The 13725-nt window shown below is 42.6% G+C and overlaps 1 protein-coding gene across 1 annotated transcript; it reads right to left on the bottom strand.

Moving 5' to 3' along the window:
- Positions 1-8383: 8383 nt before the first annotated feature.
- LOC118230194 (serine/threonine-protein kinase pim-1-like) lies at positions 8384-13512 on the bottom strand. Its single transcript, XM_035423006.1, has 13 exons — positions 13468-13512; positions 12777-12871; positions 12320-12364; positions 11550-11822; positions 11439-11511; positions 11044-11223; positions 10839-10946; positions 10563-10658; positions 10094-10306; positions 9941-10057; positions 9681-9751; positions 9476-9567; positions 8384-9201 (listed from the first exon to the last, which is right to left on the bottom strand). Exons 2-13 carry the CDS (start codon positions 12849-12851, stop codon positions 9105-9107), a joined length of 1440 nt encoding a protein of 479 aa, XP_035278897.1. The 5' UTR covers positions 12852-12871; positions 13468-13512; the 3' UTR covers positions 8384-9104.
- Positions 13513-13725: the final 213 nt, after the last annotated feature.

The raw sequence follows: 13725 nt of genomic DNA, 5'->3' as shown, positions 1-13725 counted from the left end.
CACCCTTTTTTATGCAGAACACTTGACACACATCAGTTTGCTGAAGAAAGAAGGATTCATGAAAATAACTCCTAGGGCTAGAACTGGGCATTAGGATTCAAATTAGGGTTCAGCTTGGGGTTGTGTTAGGAAAAAATCTTTCATTCCAAAGTTACCCCATATGAGGTCCCCTAGGGAAAGAAAGGTTTGCACTGGCCATTCAGTTTACTGGAGCTTTTGAGTAGTAAGAATTTAGTCTTTTTTGTGCATTTGTTATGTCCTCCTCTGAATATTGCGTTTAATTTTATGATCCAGTACTTTTCTGCCCGTCTGTCTTCTTGAGTCCAATTTGTTTGTACGGCCGATATTTCTGGTGCCTCAAGTCCAAGGTGAAGGAAGTGAGCCACTAGGTGTGTGTCTGTGTCCCTATGATTTTTTTATATATAAGCGCTGTGCTAATCTAGTTCTAATTAATTATTATCCTAATTATATTAATATATTTTATGACATAGTGTCCACACTTTATGACATTTATGCAGTTTCCTGTGTTGACTGTAAGTGTTTGTTCAATTATGAAAGTTGTGTTTGTATTGTGATTCTCGACTGTTGTGGCCTGCTTGTAAAATACCGGGCCTTGTGTGTGTTGATTTTTGGTATTTTGCTACTTACCAGATGGTCCTAGAGGTTTTTTATTTTTTTTGTGAGTGGAGATAATCTTGTAGTCCTGCAGCAGGTCCGTGTTAGTTGGGCCCTGGCCAGGTTCTGTTTGATTTTTTTGTTGGCTGCTTGGCTAAATACCAAGTAGGTGGTGATCAGTGGGATTATTCTCCTGGTGTCCTGTTGCTGTGTGGCCATGAAAGTCCTTCATTTCTGTCTAAGGAAAGATCTGGAGTACCCACTAGGTTTTAATGCACTGAAGAGGGTTTTGGAGGCCTCTTCAAAATCTGTGCTTTGCGTACAAATTCTGTGAAACCTGAGCTTTTGGGATTTGATCAGGTCCTTGAAAGTGTGTTTTGGGTGGAGACTGTTTTTGCGTGGAAGTGAATGTGTGTCTGTGTCTTTAAAGAACCTTTGTGTCTAGTGTGTGTGTGTTTTGGGAAATGCAGGTCCCTTGCATGTGGTTGTGTCCAAGAAGTCTATTTGAGAATTATGCGTGGTAAGCCTATATTTAACTGTGATTGTTCTATGGTGCGTGTTGAGGACTTATGTGAAGTGTATGAAATTGTCTCAGCTATGTGTCTATGTTCCCCATATGTCATTAAAGTACCTGAAGTAATTAGTGGGTAGTTTGGGGCATTTTTCAGAAACAGTCTCCTCCCAATGTGCCATGTAGATATTAGCTTAGGCTGGTGTAAAACATTTCGCTCATAGCCATGCCACTGATCTGTAAAAATAATTCATGGTTGAATTCAAAGTCATTTTTATTAAGTCTGAGTTCCAGGGGTTGTAGGAGAGCTGTATCTGGATGGTTGTTGTCTGGATACATCTCCACCCAGATTTTTACAGCTGTTAGTCCTGCTGCTGTGTTTATATTTGTGTATAGGCTGTCTATATCTATGGTGAATAAAAATGGCTTTCTGTGGTATCCTGGAGTTTCTTGTTTTGCGTATGAAGTCAAAAGTGTCCCTTATGTGACTGTTGTGTTTTGTGGACAGTGGAATGATCCTGTAGGATTCACTGTTGCAATCTGAAACAATAGGTCTCCCTGTTGGGACCTCACATGGTATGGTCCAGGACTGTGGTGGCTTGTGGGTTTGGTTAGGGTTAGGAAAATGATAACTGTTAGATTTTAGGTAAAATTATGGTTGTGTTCAGGAGCTTGGGAAAAGACTAGGACCTGGGCTGCTCCATGATTTTGGATGGTCCAATTTTTATCATTTGTGTGATGTACAGTACCGTAACACTTATATATTTGGGTATTTCGTCTGTGAAATAGTCATTGCAAAATAAATGACTTCAAAAATATTTTTTGAATTAGCATTGAATTGATATTTCAGTTGTTCTTCATCAATTTTATTTGAAAAACCATATCATATTCATATAAGGACAAGAGGCAATTCTCTGAGCTTGCCATATGAGCTTGCTTTAATGACCTCAGAAGTGAGGCGCTCCCCAATAAAGACTCAAGTGCCACATCACTGTGCTGGATGTTCTGTTTGGTCCAGATGTAAAATTAACCCCTACTGGTCTACAATTCAACTTAAACCAACAACCTACTAATCACATGCCTGCTTAGTTTTAACTGTCAGGTGGTAGAAAGTGACATCATGGTGTATATACTGAAAGCATGGGTTTAGGCAGAATTGTTTGGGAATACTGGCTGTACACAACAAGGTTCCATATAAAATGTACTCTGATACAATACTTTTAACTCTAAGGGAGTACATTGTGTCCCAATTGGACTCTGTTAGACTTGATTTAACACTGAGGATTTTACTCTGCAGATCCCGGCTGCAGTATTCTGGGCCTACTGCTCCCCTCAGCATAAAGATCCAGGACCCATTTCTCTGTGTGCTGAGCATCAGCATCCCAGCCTGGTTCGCTGATGAAACTACTATGATATTAGAGAACACCACCCACCCACCCCCCCCCCCCCCCCCACTATCACCACCACCACCCAGCCTGCCCTGTGTTGACCCACTCACTGACACTTCATTTCCTGTTGTTGGTGCGCACGGGAGCTGTCAGGCTTGGAGGAAGAAAGGAAAGGAGCTGAGTTTGTCCGTGCAAAAGGCTACCCTCATCCCCTAATAGCACCTTCCCTAGGCAGAAAGCATTACCATTAAATGAGCAGCCAAGCATTTGGGGAAGATTTTGATCTTCATTTTAATTAATTTTACCTCATTAAATTTTACCATTCTTATTCATTTTGACCTTCCGTGAATAGATTTCACTTTCTGTAGAATCATTCATTCCTTTTGCCATTTTTTACAAATAGATTAGATTACGTTTTTGATGGAAAATCATATTTAAAGGACAATGGCTAATCTACTTTGGCGAAACATATAATTAATATTAATGCTTAACTAGCCTTTGTATTAAGTATGTAATTATTCTTGTCATCTGCCATTTTTAAAGAATACTACTGTGTTCTTCTTTTCCCTCAAAGAAAAGTGTTATGTCGCTGGTTATGACTGAACATCAAATAGTCGGTGACGTTCAATGAGCTGTTCTGTCCCGCTATCTTGGCTCGCTCCACATGTGCCAGGATATGATATTTACATACCGCTCAGTGTTATGTGGAAGTGCAATGTAATGTATAGGTCACTGCTTCTTCATTGACTTCCAAGCTAGTTTGAAGTCTATGACTGTGCCTAGATAGGAGTTCACAGTAATGCCAGTGATGCTGCATCTATATGATTCATTGTACAGGTATTTATTTATTTCAAATTAATCCTGCAACCCTGTAAAGGCCCTTCCTCAAACTGTTGCCACAAAGTTGGAAGCAAACATGTCTCAAGAATGTCATTGTATGCTGTAAGATTTCCCTTCACTGGAACTAAAGGCCCTAGCCCAAACCATGAAAAACAGCCTCAGACCATTATTCCTCCTGCACCAAACTTTACAGTTGGCGCTATGCATTTGGGCAGTGCGATTCATCACTCAAGAGAATGCATTTCCACTGCTCAAGAGTCCAATGGCGGTGTGCTTTACATCACTCCTGCCGACGCTTGGCATTGCACATAGTGATCTTAGGCTTGTGTGCCATGGAAACCCATTTCATGAAGCTCTTGATGAACAGTTCTTATGCTGATGTTGTTTCCAGAAGTTTGGAACTATGTAGTGAGTGTTGGAAGCAAGAACAGATGATTCTTACACACTACACGCTTCAGCACTCGGCAGCCTGGTTCCTTGAGTTTGTGTGACCTACCACTTCGCGGATGAGTTGTTGTTGCTCCTATGCATTTCCACGTCACAATAACACCACTTACAGTTGAATAGGGCAGCTCTAGCAGGGCAGACATTTTATGAACTAAACTTGTTGGAAAGGTGGCATCCTATGACATAGCATGCGAAAAGTCACTGAGCTCTTCAGTACGATCCATTCTACTGCCAATGTTTGTCTGTGGAGATTGCACGGCAGTATGTTTGATTTTATGTACCTGTTAGCAATGGTTGTGGCTGAAATAGCCTAAACCTCTAATTAGAAGGGGTGTCCACATACTTTTGGAAATGTAGTGTGCACACACACACACACACACACACACACTAGATAGAAAAAATTAAAACTTCTACATTGAAGTTTATAAAGTAAACCAAACATTATCAGCAATATTTTTCATGATGTATTTCAGGCGAAAAGAGTAGCGCCGTGGAGGTATTGACCTGAAATGAAATGAGTAATCATTCCAAATTTAAAATTCATGAAGTCTTCAGTTCATGTTCATATAAAACTGAAAATTACTGAATGCTGTTCAAAGACTATCATTTCAGCCTTGATTTTAAAAACGTAGTTATTTTCTATTGTTATTAAACCTAGTCCTCCACGCTCAACACACTCCGGTTTGCATAAGCTAGCAGTGAAAGACTCTACAGGTTAAAATCTAATGTGATGATAAGAAATTAAGGTGTGAAAATGGTGAGGGAAAGTAGATGTGATTGGGAAGCTTGGTAGACTACATACCATGGTGTACATAAACCCATAGGTAGAGGAGAATGTAGCAGATAAAATCAGTTTTTCTATTAAGTGCTCAACCCATTCATGACACTGTACTAGGCGTTCTCTAAACAGAAAAATAATTAGAAGGGCCACAAAACATTATTGTATTTTCATGTAACAGATAAAACTGGCAGGTCATTATCGTCTGCAGACTGATTTGCTCATTCTCAGCTGCCTTAATTATGAGGTCAGTGAGATTTAAATTGTTGTACTGACTTCTAGGGGAGGCATAAACCCAATTATAAAACAAAAGTGTTGTGCATTGTGGAAACATGTTTGTGCATGGCCAGCAGTACTACAGCGCCCCCATGCAGTACACTGTGTTATTGCATCTGCTTAATTTTCGGAAGTGTGCCTTCTGAGACCATAGGCAACAGAGTAATTCACAGTTGTTTACAAGAGGATCTGTTTATAGAAGTCTGTTGATTAAAGTTGTACTGAGATGTTCTGATCGTTTAACATGGAAATTACTGGTGTTTTATTTGAACATACTAGGTGTCATGAGAGCTATGATGAAAAAATTAAATTTTAATTCCTCCACTTATTTTAATACACAGATATTAAATATAACATCTATGTATTAAAATGTATCCCTTTTTAGTCAGGACAAAGATCCAAAACTCCAAAACAAAATACATTTGATCACATATCTACATTTTAATTACAAATATATACTTTGAAGCTGAACGAGAAGCCAAGGTTATGAAATTAATTACAAAGTCTATGTTAAATAGCATGTGATTGATACACAGACACAGCCTGGACAGGTAACTTTGTTCCACAAGTGTCACAAGGACTTTCTGGCCGGTAGTTAAACACAAAATAGATACATTACATATAAGATATTAAGCATATGTAAAAACAATCATAGTGCTTATTTATTTTAGTGTTTCAGTAATTCAGTCTTGTTAAGGTTTCTACATTCTTGAAAACTCATTAAATGCAATGAAAAGAAAGAAGATTTTAGGTTTTTTTATTTGTTTAAAACTAAGATTGTACACAAAACTTAAAATCTTTACAAGAGTAAATCTCCTGATTCAACAGTCACAAACAGTAAGGCAGCTGTTCGTCGGGGTGAGGATTTAGCCTTCCACAGAGAAGCAGAAGAGAGATTTATATTGACAGTAAATAAAAAATAAACAAAGTTTTATCTGATTACAGCTATGGCATTCTTGGGTTCAGGCAGCAGTTCCTGTGGAAGTTAGCTTCTCTTTGGCTGCCACTTTTCTAAGCCGCTTTTCAAATAAAACATGAAGCCGAATTATCTCGGTTTGGGCCAGAGATCTGTGATATGTCTCCAGGACACGGCTGCCATATTGGGGATGCATTGGTTGCCGGGCAACAAAGGTGTGAGAGCAGATAAGAATGCACACATAGAGCCTCAGTGTTGTGATGGCTCAGTGTTGATTCTCCAGGGCAACGAAGCCAGCGCTGTCCATCAATTTCTTTCCTCAAAATTGAATATAAGCAAGCCGATGTTTTTCATTTCTAGCTCATGAGCTCCCCTCAGTAGAGGCTCCTCAGGTGAATGTGCTATTTTGTGCTTTGGAAAAAAAGCCTTTGTACAAATCTGTCCCTAACATAACTTGCAAAGCCATCTGGACTTTGCGTTGACTGATACCATGAATCATAACGTAATGTAAAAACACAATTGTTTTTTACTTTGAGCACTCAAAGTCCTGCTTTACTATATATTAAATCACTCCAGCAGTGTGTAGGCTATATTTCTGTTCAATTTCATGAATGCAAACCCCAAAAAGCGATAACAGCCGGAAGCGTAGGCCATGTGTCAATGTCATGGGGGATTGCAGGTGTGCATGTGCCATCCCAGGCAAATGAATAGAAACTTCCCAAAGGGCCAATTTCGAATGCACCGGATCACGAATTACGAAAAGCCATTTTGAAAAAAAAAAAACGGGCCTCATACGTGGCAGAGCAAGTGAGCAGACAAGCCCGGCGCTAATCTTTCCCTTTCAGATAATTGCTTCCGTTCACGAGCATGCACTGCAGAGTTATAGATTGGTGGGCTAATGAGAGGATTATCGTATTACAGGCAGCGATTAACCTCGCATGCCACGTTGACTGTGCTACAGATCGCCTGCCATTCATCAAAAAATCACGGAGGACAACAGCCTACCAATACGCACCACGGTGGGCGCCTGGTGTCAGAAAGCGAACCGGACCTCCGGCCAGCGATTTTTACGGCCATCGCGGGCCGCGGAGCGGGCTGTCGCAGGTGCTGATGTCATTGTTTGAGCACTCGAGTCGGAGCAGAGTGAGCCGAATATCCACGGCGCTCATGCCACACTTTCAGATAGAGGGAGGCGAGTGATACGGGAGACTGCCCCGGGTAGCCATTAGCGGCAGCTGGAAGAGGCAGGCTGCCATCGCACCCAGCGTGTTTCCTGGCATGCTGCCACAAGGTTAGCGCCCTCACACGCGAGCGAATATGAAAACACCAGGGCGGCTGCCATGACGTGTACCACAACGTGTCGATATTGGTTTTTTTTGACAGTTATTTTTTGAATCCCAATTCTTTTTACTCGAAAATACCGAATGCCCATTCATTCTGCAGATTGGACCTACTGCTACAAACATCTCCATCATGGTAAGGGCTCACTAGCACACAAAATCTCCTAAATGTAGCCGCCAGCTGAGCTATGACAGCTTTGCAGCTGTCATACCAGAGAACTGTGGAAATCATTTTGCAGATAATGCACCATACTGACTCGAGGGATCTCTACTGCATGGTGAAGATGGGGATACAATGCTGATTGCATCCTTCTCCCCCAGGTAGTATTGAGTTCAATTATGCACAGCCCCTCTGGACCCAGACCCAGAGCCAGTGTGGCAGCACTATAATTTCTGCAGTATAGTTGTCTTAGTCCAAGTTTTTACCTTCGGGTTAATAAGCAGTTAATAGGTTAGTTTGTCTCTGGCCTTTCTATGCAAATATAAGTGGGTATTTCTTATGGATCCATGACCAAGTTTATTCATTCAAATGAAATAGTTGGAAGCGTCCATCATTCACTGTCAGACAGTTAAACCCATTGGCTTAAGACTTCTCTCACTGAGACAGCTCCAATTTTAAGGCAGTTTGAATCTAATGCATTCTGATATAACTCAGTTTTTGATTGCTTTTGTCTTGATGTTTCACAGTAGTGAGAAGGTTCCAGAGGGATTGCAAATACTGATGGGATTGTTCTATGCCCAATAAGACTATGAAAACGAATCCAGTTGTTTGTTTAGCATGTTAAGTTTACATCATCATCGGCTTGTTCTGCCATTCACTGTCTCTTGCATTTATATATGTGTCTGATTGTGTTGTCTGGTATTTATGACTAAAATATGCAGTAAATGATTTTCATAGCTGTGGTGCATCCCACTGTACAGGTGCAGAATAAATCAGGCTCAACCTTCACCTTTGCCTAGAAGGATAAACCACTGAATGTTAGTTACTTAGCATTTCCCCCGTCGATGAAAAAATGGCTAATGTGCACATATATTACCACATCAATGGCTTTTTTTAAAACAACAAAAAACAAGGTGACGTGACTGCTTGCTCTAGATTTCTTGCACCTAAACCAAGTTTGATTGTTTTTAAAGAAACAACTCAACAAAAAAAAAAGAAAGAAACACAGAAAACAAATAGATCATTCACAAAACAAATTAACGCTCCAATCTCATGACAGATGTACACCATCTGTCATGGAAAAAAATAATTCACTCTGAGTTTAGAAGGACCACAGTGATAAGCCACTCTTTAATACACGCCGCGTGAAGAGAATTCACAATACATTAGTACGGTGCTTTTTCTAAAACAAAGCAGCAAGCTCTCTGATATGCATATACAGTTTTACAACAACCACATTCTACATTGATCCAACCATGTACATATTCTTCTTCTCCGGCTGCACTGTGGCTTTCTGCCGCTGGCCAGTTTCCTGCACAGCCTCCCTGGCTTGATGGGGCTGCAGCACAGAAACAAATCTCTCCTGAGGGAGCGTCACCAAAGGGCACGAAACAAAACTGCAGGATGTCTGGTGCCTGGAACTTCCCCAGGCTGTATTTTACTTCTTATTGCCCTTGGATTATTATTATGAATATTTAAAATGTACAATATGTACTTCAACAAGGCTTACAAACGTGCGGTCCACGAGCTTTCCTGCAGCATGGTGACCTGCGTATGTGGTTGCAGACTGCAGGGGGGCACACCATGCACCTTGGCACTTGCTGCGTCAGTTGCGTCTGATGGGGGGCGGGGCTAAAACAGGGTTCAATGATGCCTGGGAAGGGGGTGTGGTTAAGGCAGGCTGGGAAGGTGGAGGATAATATGGGGTTAAAGCAGACTGTGACGCATCCACGTGTCGGTGCCAAACCGAAAATTAAACAGCGATGAAGAGACTTGAGCTGCTTAGTTTCTGTTTGGCACCGACACGTGGATACGTCACAGTCTGCCTCAACCTTATATTATCCACCCCACGAGGACATTGGGTTCATGGTCCTGGAGGTGGTCTTCACCGAGGCAGAGTAGTGCATCCTCTGGCCCATCCAGTGAAAATCTGGAGCAAAAGGAAAGATCTTGTTCCGTTATAAATATGGTCCAAATCTGATCCCCATGCATCCAAACACCGTGTTACACTGATGGGACAGCATGTTTACTTATCTGATTCACAAAATAATTTCTGACAAAGACACATGACCTGTTGTGGGTGGTGCTACAGTAATTCTAATCATGATGTAATCAGTATATCTAGACAGGAAAACACAATTGGCCCAGCTGGGATTCAGTGATGTATCACCCACCAGGGGTAACCTAATCAGAGGGGAACTCACACTAGGGCCCCATGCCCTGAGTAGTCCAGCATGGGATGGAGGTCAGCTGGGTCAGCTGCTTGGGTGGACAGTGGACAGCTGGGTTCCAGGCTCTAGGAAGACCACAAAAAGAACCTGATTCACACAGTGCACTGACCACACTACGAATGCACGTTCCACGCCCACTGCACAAGGAAATGATGCAGTAATGCATGATAGGACAGACCTGTGGACTGACAGCCAGAATACGCCCACAGGCAGGAGCAGGCTGTTTCAGCAGGTGATCTTCATCTTGATCTGAGGAATAGATGAATTATTAGACCCCACAGAACTACAGCTGGCATCATTACAAACTGCTCTCATATAAGCAGCACTACACTGAGGGCTATAGGTCGGCCATTTTGGGGGCTCTTTGATATTGATGACGGGTCTCGGTCTGGATATCCATGTGCTTCAGCTCTCTCGGACAGCATTTCTGTGACTAACCTTCCCGTGGGCACTTTGCAGGTCTGGCCCCGCTGCAGGGACCCAGGTTCTTTCCCTGCACCACTACCTGCTCTTCACACCCCATCTTCCTCTTCACACCAGCCTTCTGGGGCTTTTCTGTTGTATGATGTAGTAGCACATGATAGATCCTACCTGAGAATTGGCAGCTGTAATACGACCACAAAGAGGAACAGGCGGATAGGAACTGTTCACTGCTTTGGGCGTGGCTTAGATGGCCATCCCCTGTCGGCTCCAGCTTCCGAAGCGAGCAGCGTGCTCCTCGCTGCTCATGGCCAAGGCTGAGTACGGGGGCCTGGGGACCATGTTCACTCAGCCCCTTTCCTTCATGGCCTTGGCCTTCTCCTCCTGGAGCGTGTAATACCAGAAGCTGAAGCCATTTCAGCAGACTCTCAGCCATAACACAAGCAGCACTACACTGTAGGGCTATAGGTAGGCCATTTAGGCTTCAGGGCCAGTCAGTATTGTATTTCTGGCTTGTTTGAATGTGTCAGCTTCTATGAAGCCATGCAGAGTCCCAGTCTGGATATCCATGTGCTTCAGCTGTACAGCCGTGCAGTAGAGCCTAATTCCCTCTCTTGGAGAGCATTGCTGTGACCCTGACCTTTCCGGAGGCACTTTGCAGGAATGAGAGAGCCAGAGGAGCTCCTTTTCTGCTCTCCATCTTCCTCCGTCCCCCTCTTCCTCTTCCTGAATCCGACTGAAAGAGATCATACAGTCAGGTCACATGATGCAATAAAACACTTGAGACACATTAGCCTGTTTGCCCATGAGCTTGATTTTAATGCAGATCTTTTCAGATAATGGTACTTTTCAGATAATAGTATAGTCCAAAGAGGCCCTTAGTTCAATCTAAAGTGAGTTCTGAGGTCAAGGCTACCTTGTTCTAAGCAGGTGGGGTGGAGCCACGGGTGACGCTGGAGCTCTTCTAGCGTCGCTCGTTCATTCACCTCCGGTGCCAAACACCTGCTCATGAAGTCCTTGATTTCTGTAAATGGCAAAACCCGACAGAGCAGATAAAAGGAGGGTAAAATCTGTGACATCACACACAATCAGCCCCGCCGTTTCCTGCTGACTCAACTCACCTGAGGACAGCCCTGTAGGAAAGTGGACTCTGCTCATGCTCTCATGGCCATCGTTCGGGTTAAATGGCAGGTATCCACAAACGATGCCAAACACTGTGACCCCGAGGGACCACACTGTGCAGGGCCCAGCATGGTACAGTCCCTCCGCAAACCACTCTGGAGGTGCGAATTCAGGGGTGCCTAAGGAATATACAGAGAAGAGTGTACAGACACCTATGGATATGGCAGCGACAATACGAATATTTCATTCACGCTATGAAAATGAAGCCTATATAATTGTAAACATTTGCTGCATGCAGAATTTTCTATTTATTTTACCTAACTATTATATAAGTACATCAGAACGTCAGTATTTCCAAACCCTGTAAAACCTGTAAACTGGTCCTCTCACTGACCTGCGAAGGAACTGTAAGGAGCGTCCGTCCAGGAAGTTCCACACCCAAAATCAATGAGGATGACACGCAGGGTCTGGTCTCCGTGTTTATCAGAATGTTGGTTGGTTTCACATCCCGATGGAACACTCCTGCGTGCTGGCAGTGCAGGAGGGCGTGAAGCAGCTGTTCTATCACTGCCCGGGCCTGCTGTTCATCCATCATTTTGTTCTGGTGGTAGCAGAAACCCGCCAGGTCCTTACAGGGGTCAGGCCTCTCTAACACCATAACGTAGCAGTCTGGGGCATCGAACCACTCGTGGAGCCGCAGGATGTTAAGATGACCCGCGTTCTCATTCACAAGCCCCATTAGCCCCACCTCCCGAGGTGCTCTGACTTCCTGTCCAGGCTGTAGAGAGAGGAAGTCAAGCAGGTTGGCTAGAATGTGGATGAGCTGGGGGTGGTTATAATGAGATAAAGCAGGCCGGTTATGAGCTGGGTATGTATATAATGAGGTTCATATGGGCAGCTGGTTATGAGCTGGGTGTGATTATGAGGTTGTAATGGGAAATTAGCTGTGAGCTGGGTGTGGATATAATGAGGTTAGGCTGGGCAGTTGTATGAGCTGGATGTGGTTATAATTAAGTTCATATATATTGGAAAGTTGTATGAGCTGGGTGTGCTTTGATGCTATACTGGGCAGTCAGTGTGTGTGGTAAGGTGTCGCAACAATGAATAATGAGTCCTGATTACTGCAGATTATCCATCACAGCACACATTTTGAGGGCAGATTACAGGGCAGACTGTACAAGGAAAAACCTTATTAGGTGACAGATGAGTCGTTGTGATCATGGACAGCCAACAGGGTAAAAGCTGAAGAAATGTAACTGCTAAAGTGTTACTTACTAGAAGCAGGTCTCCTTCTATTTTCGCCGCATATTTTAGGGCAACCTGAGGAAACCGAGATAAAAGATGAGAGGTGCAAATGCAATCTTTACAAACTGCTTCATGCATTTCAGTTTTACTGTCATATACAAACACCTAAAGACAGCAGATACGCTTATATATTTCATTTCACAGTTTTGCTAATGTTGATGTTACACAGTAAAATAATATTAGTTATGAAAAAGCTAGGAAAAATGATTCATATTACAATCATAGCTTTTGAAATAAGCCAATACAAGAAAGTATGATGCATAAAAACAAGTCTAAAGAAACAGCAATATAGTTAATGGAAGTCCGTATAAATGGGGCATACAAGGGATACTAAGAATTAAATGGAAATATCAGAAGATAGTCCCAGGTGTTACTAGAGGAGAATAGATGGATGCATCAAGGCGCAGTGAAGAAGTTGACATCTTACTGGCAGTCCATCAGAGATGCGAGTTCCAGCATATACTGATCCGCATCCTCCCTCTCCCAGTAGTGATCCTTTCATATAGTAATTCTCCACATGTTCTACAACAGAAGTATGCAGACTAGTATTATGCAGATTGTTCAATGGCGCAAGCAAACAGAATATGTTCACACGTACAACCTCTAGACGTCGCTGTAGACAAAAAAAAATATTTGAAAAAATATTCCTCAAAATCTTTTCCACATTAAAACTCTTAACGCTCGTTGTTATATGAACCGCGGCTAGAAAATGCTACGTTAGCCTGGACTTTATTTACTGCACATGTATCCATTTCAGTAACTGGTTAACTATTTGCTTGGCTAGCTAGCTTTCATGATCTTTAGCTGTTTTTTGCAAGCAAATTTGCTACCTGGCTTTGATAGCAGCCATAAGCTGAATTGGAAAGAGAGGGGGCAATAGATATTCATAAAATTTGTTACCAGCAAATTGGGCTACTTTTTACTTATATGATTGCTAATATTATTTGGTAAAATAGTAAAGCAGCAGCCATGCATAGCTAATTCATGAATTAAGTCAAAGAGATTCGAATCTCTTTGATTAAGTTGCACTGGTATGTTCCAAAAGCTATGGACCATCCACCTGGTTGTCCCCAACGCCCCCTAACGGAGGCTTCAATCCTAACCACTGAGATCCTAACCTTGCCGCCTGCATCTCCAGTTGGTCGCGGAGATTGGAAAGTCGATCTCTCCATAACTCTGATCGTTGCTTATCCATAGCTCATCCATTATTGAAACAATAACGAATTCACACACCACGACTGATCACTCAAAAATCTTTGGCTTTATACATTTGATTTTGTTTTCTGTTACGTAACAGTAGCCTACACCGTTGCTTGACTACCTTGCCCTTGGCTACCGGTTGTGTTATTAGCACAACTAAAGCCACTAAAATCAAT

This window comes from Anguilla anguilla, chromosome 6 (assembly GCF_013347855.1).
Source record: "Anguilla anguilla isolate fAngAng1 chromosome 6, fAngAng1.pri, whole genome shotgun sequence".
Lineage (NCBI taxonomy): Eukaryota > Metazoa > Chordata > Actinopteri > Anguilliformes > Anguillidae > Anguilla > Anguilla anguilla.
The sequence above is the reverse complement of the archived record's forward strand: the minus strand, read 5'-3'. Positions and strand labels throughout refer to the sequence as shown.

What these genes read in the sequence shown, in the direction of transcription:
- LOC118230194 (XM_035423006.1), bottom strand. Translation starts at nt 12,851, where the DNA reads ATGAAAGGATCACTACTGGGAGAGGGAGGATGCGGATCAGTATATGCT. An exon ending in TGCAAAGTGCCCACGGGAAG is followed by an intron (nt 9,752 to 9,940) that starts GTTAGTCACAGA and finishes TCTATTCCTCAG; the next exon opens with ATCAAGATGAAGATCACCTG. An exon ending in TCAGGGCATGGGGCCCTAGT is followed by an intron (nt 9,202 to 9,475) that starts GTGAGTTCCCCT and finishes CTTTTGCTCCAG; the next exon opens with ATTTTCACTGGATGGGCCAG.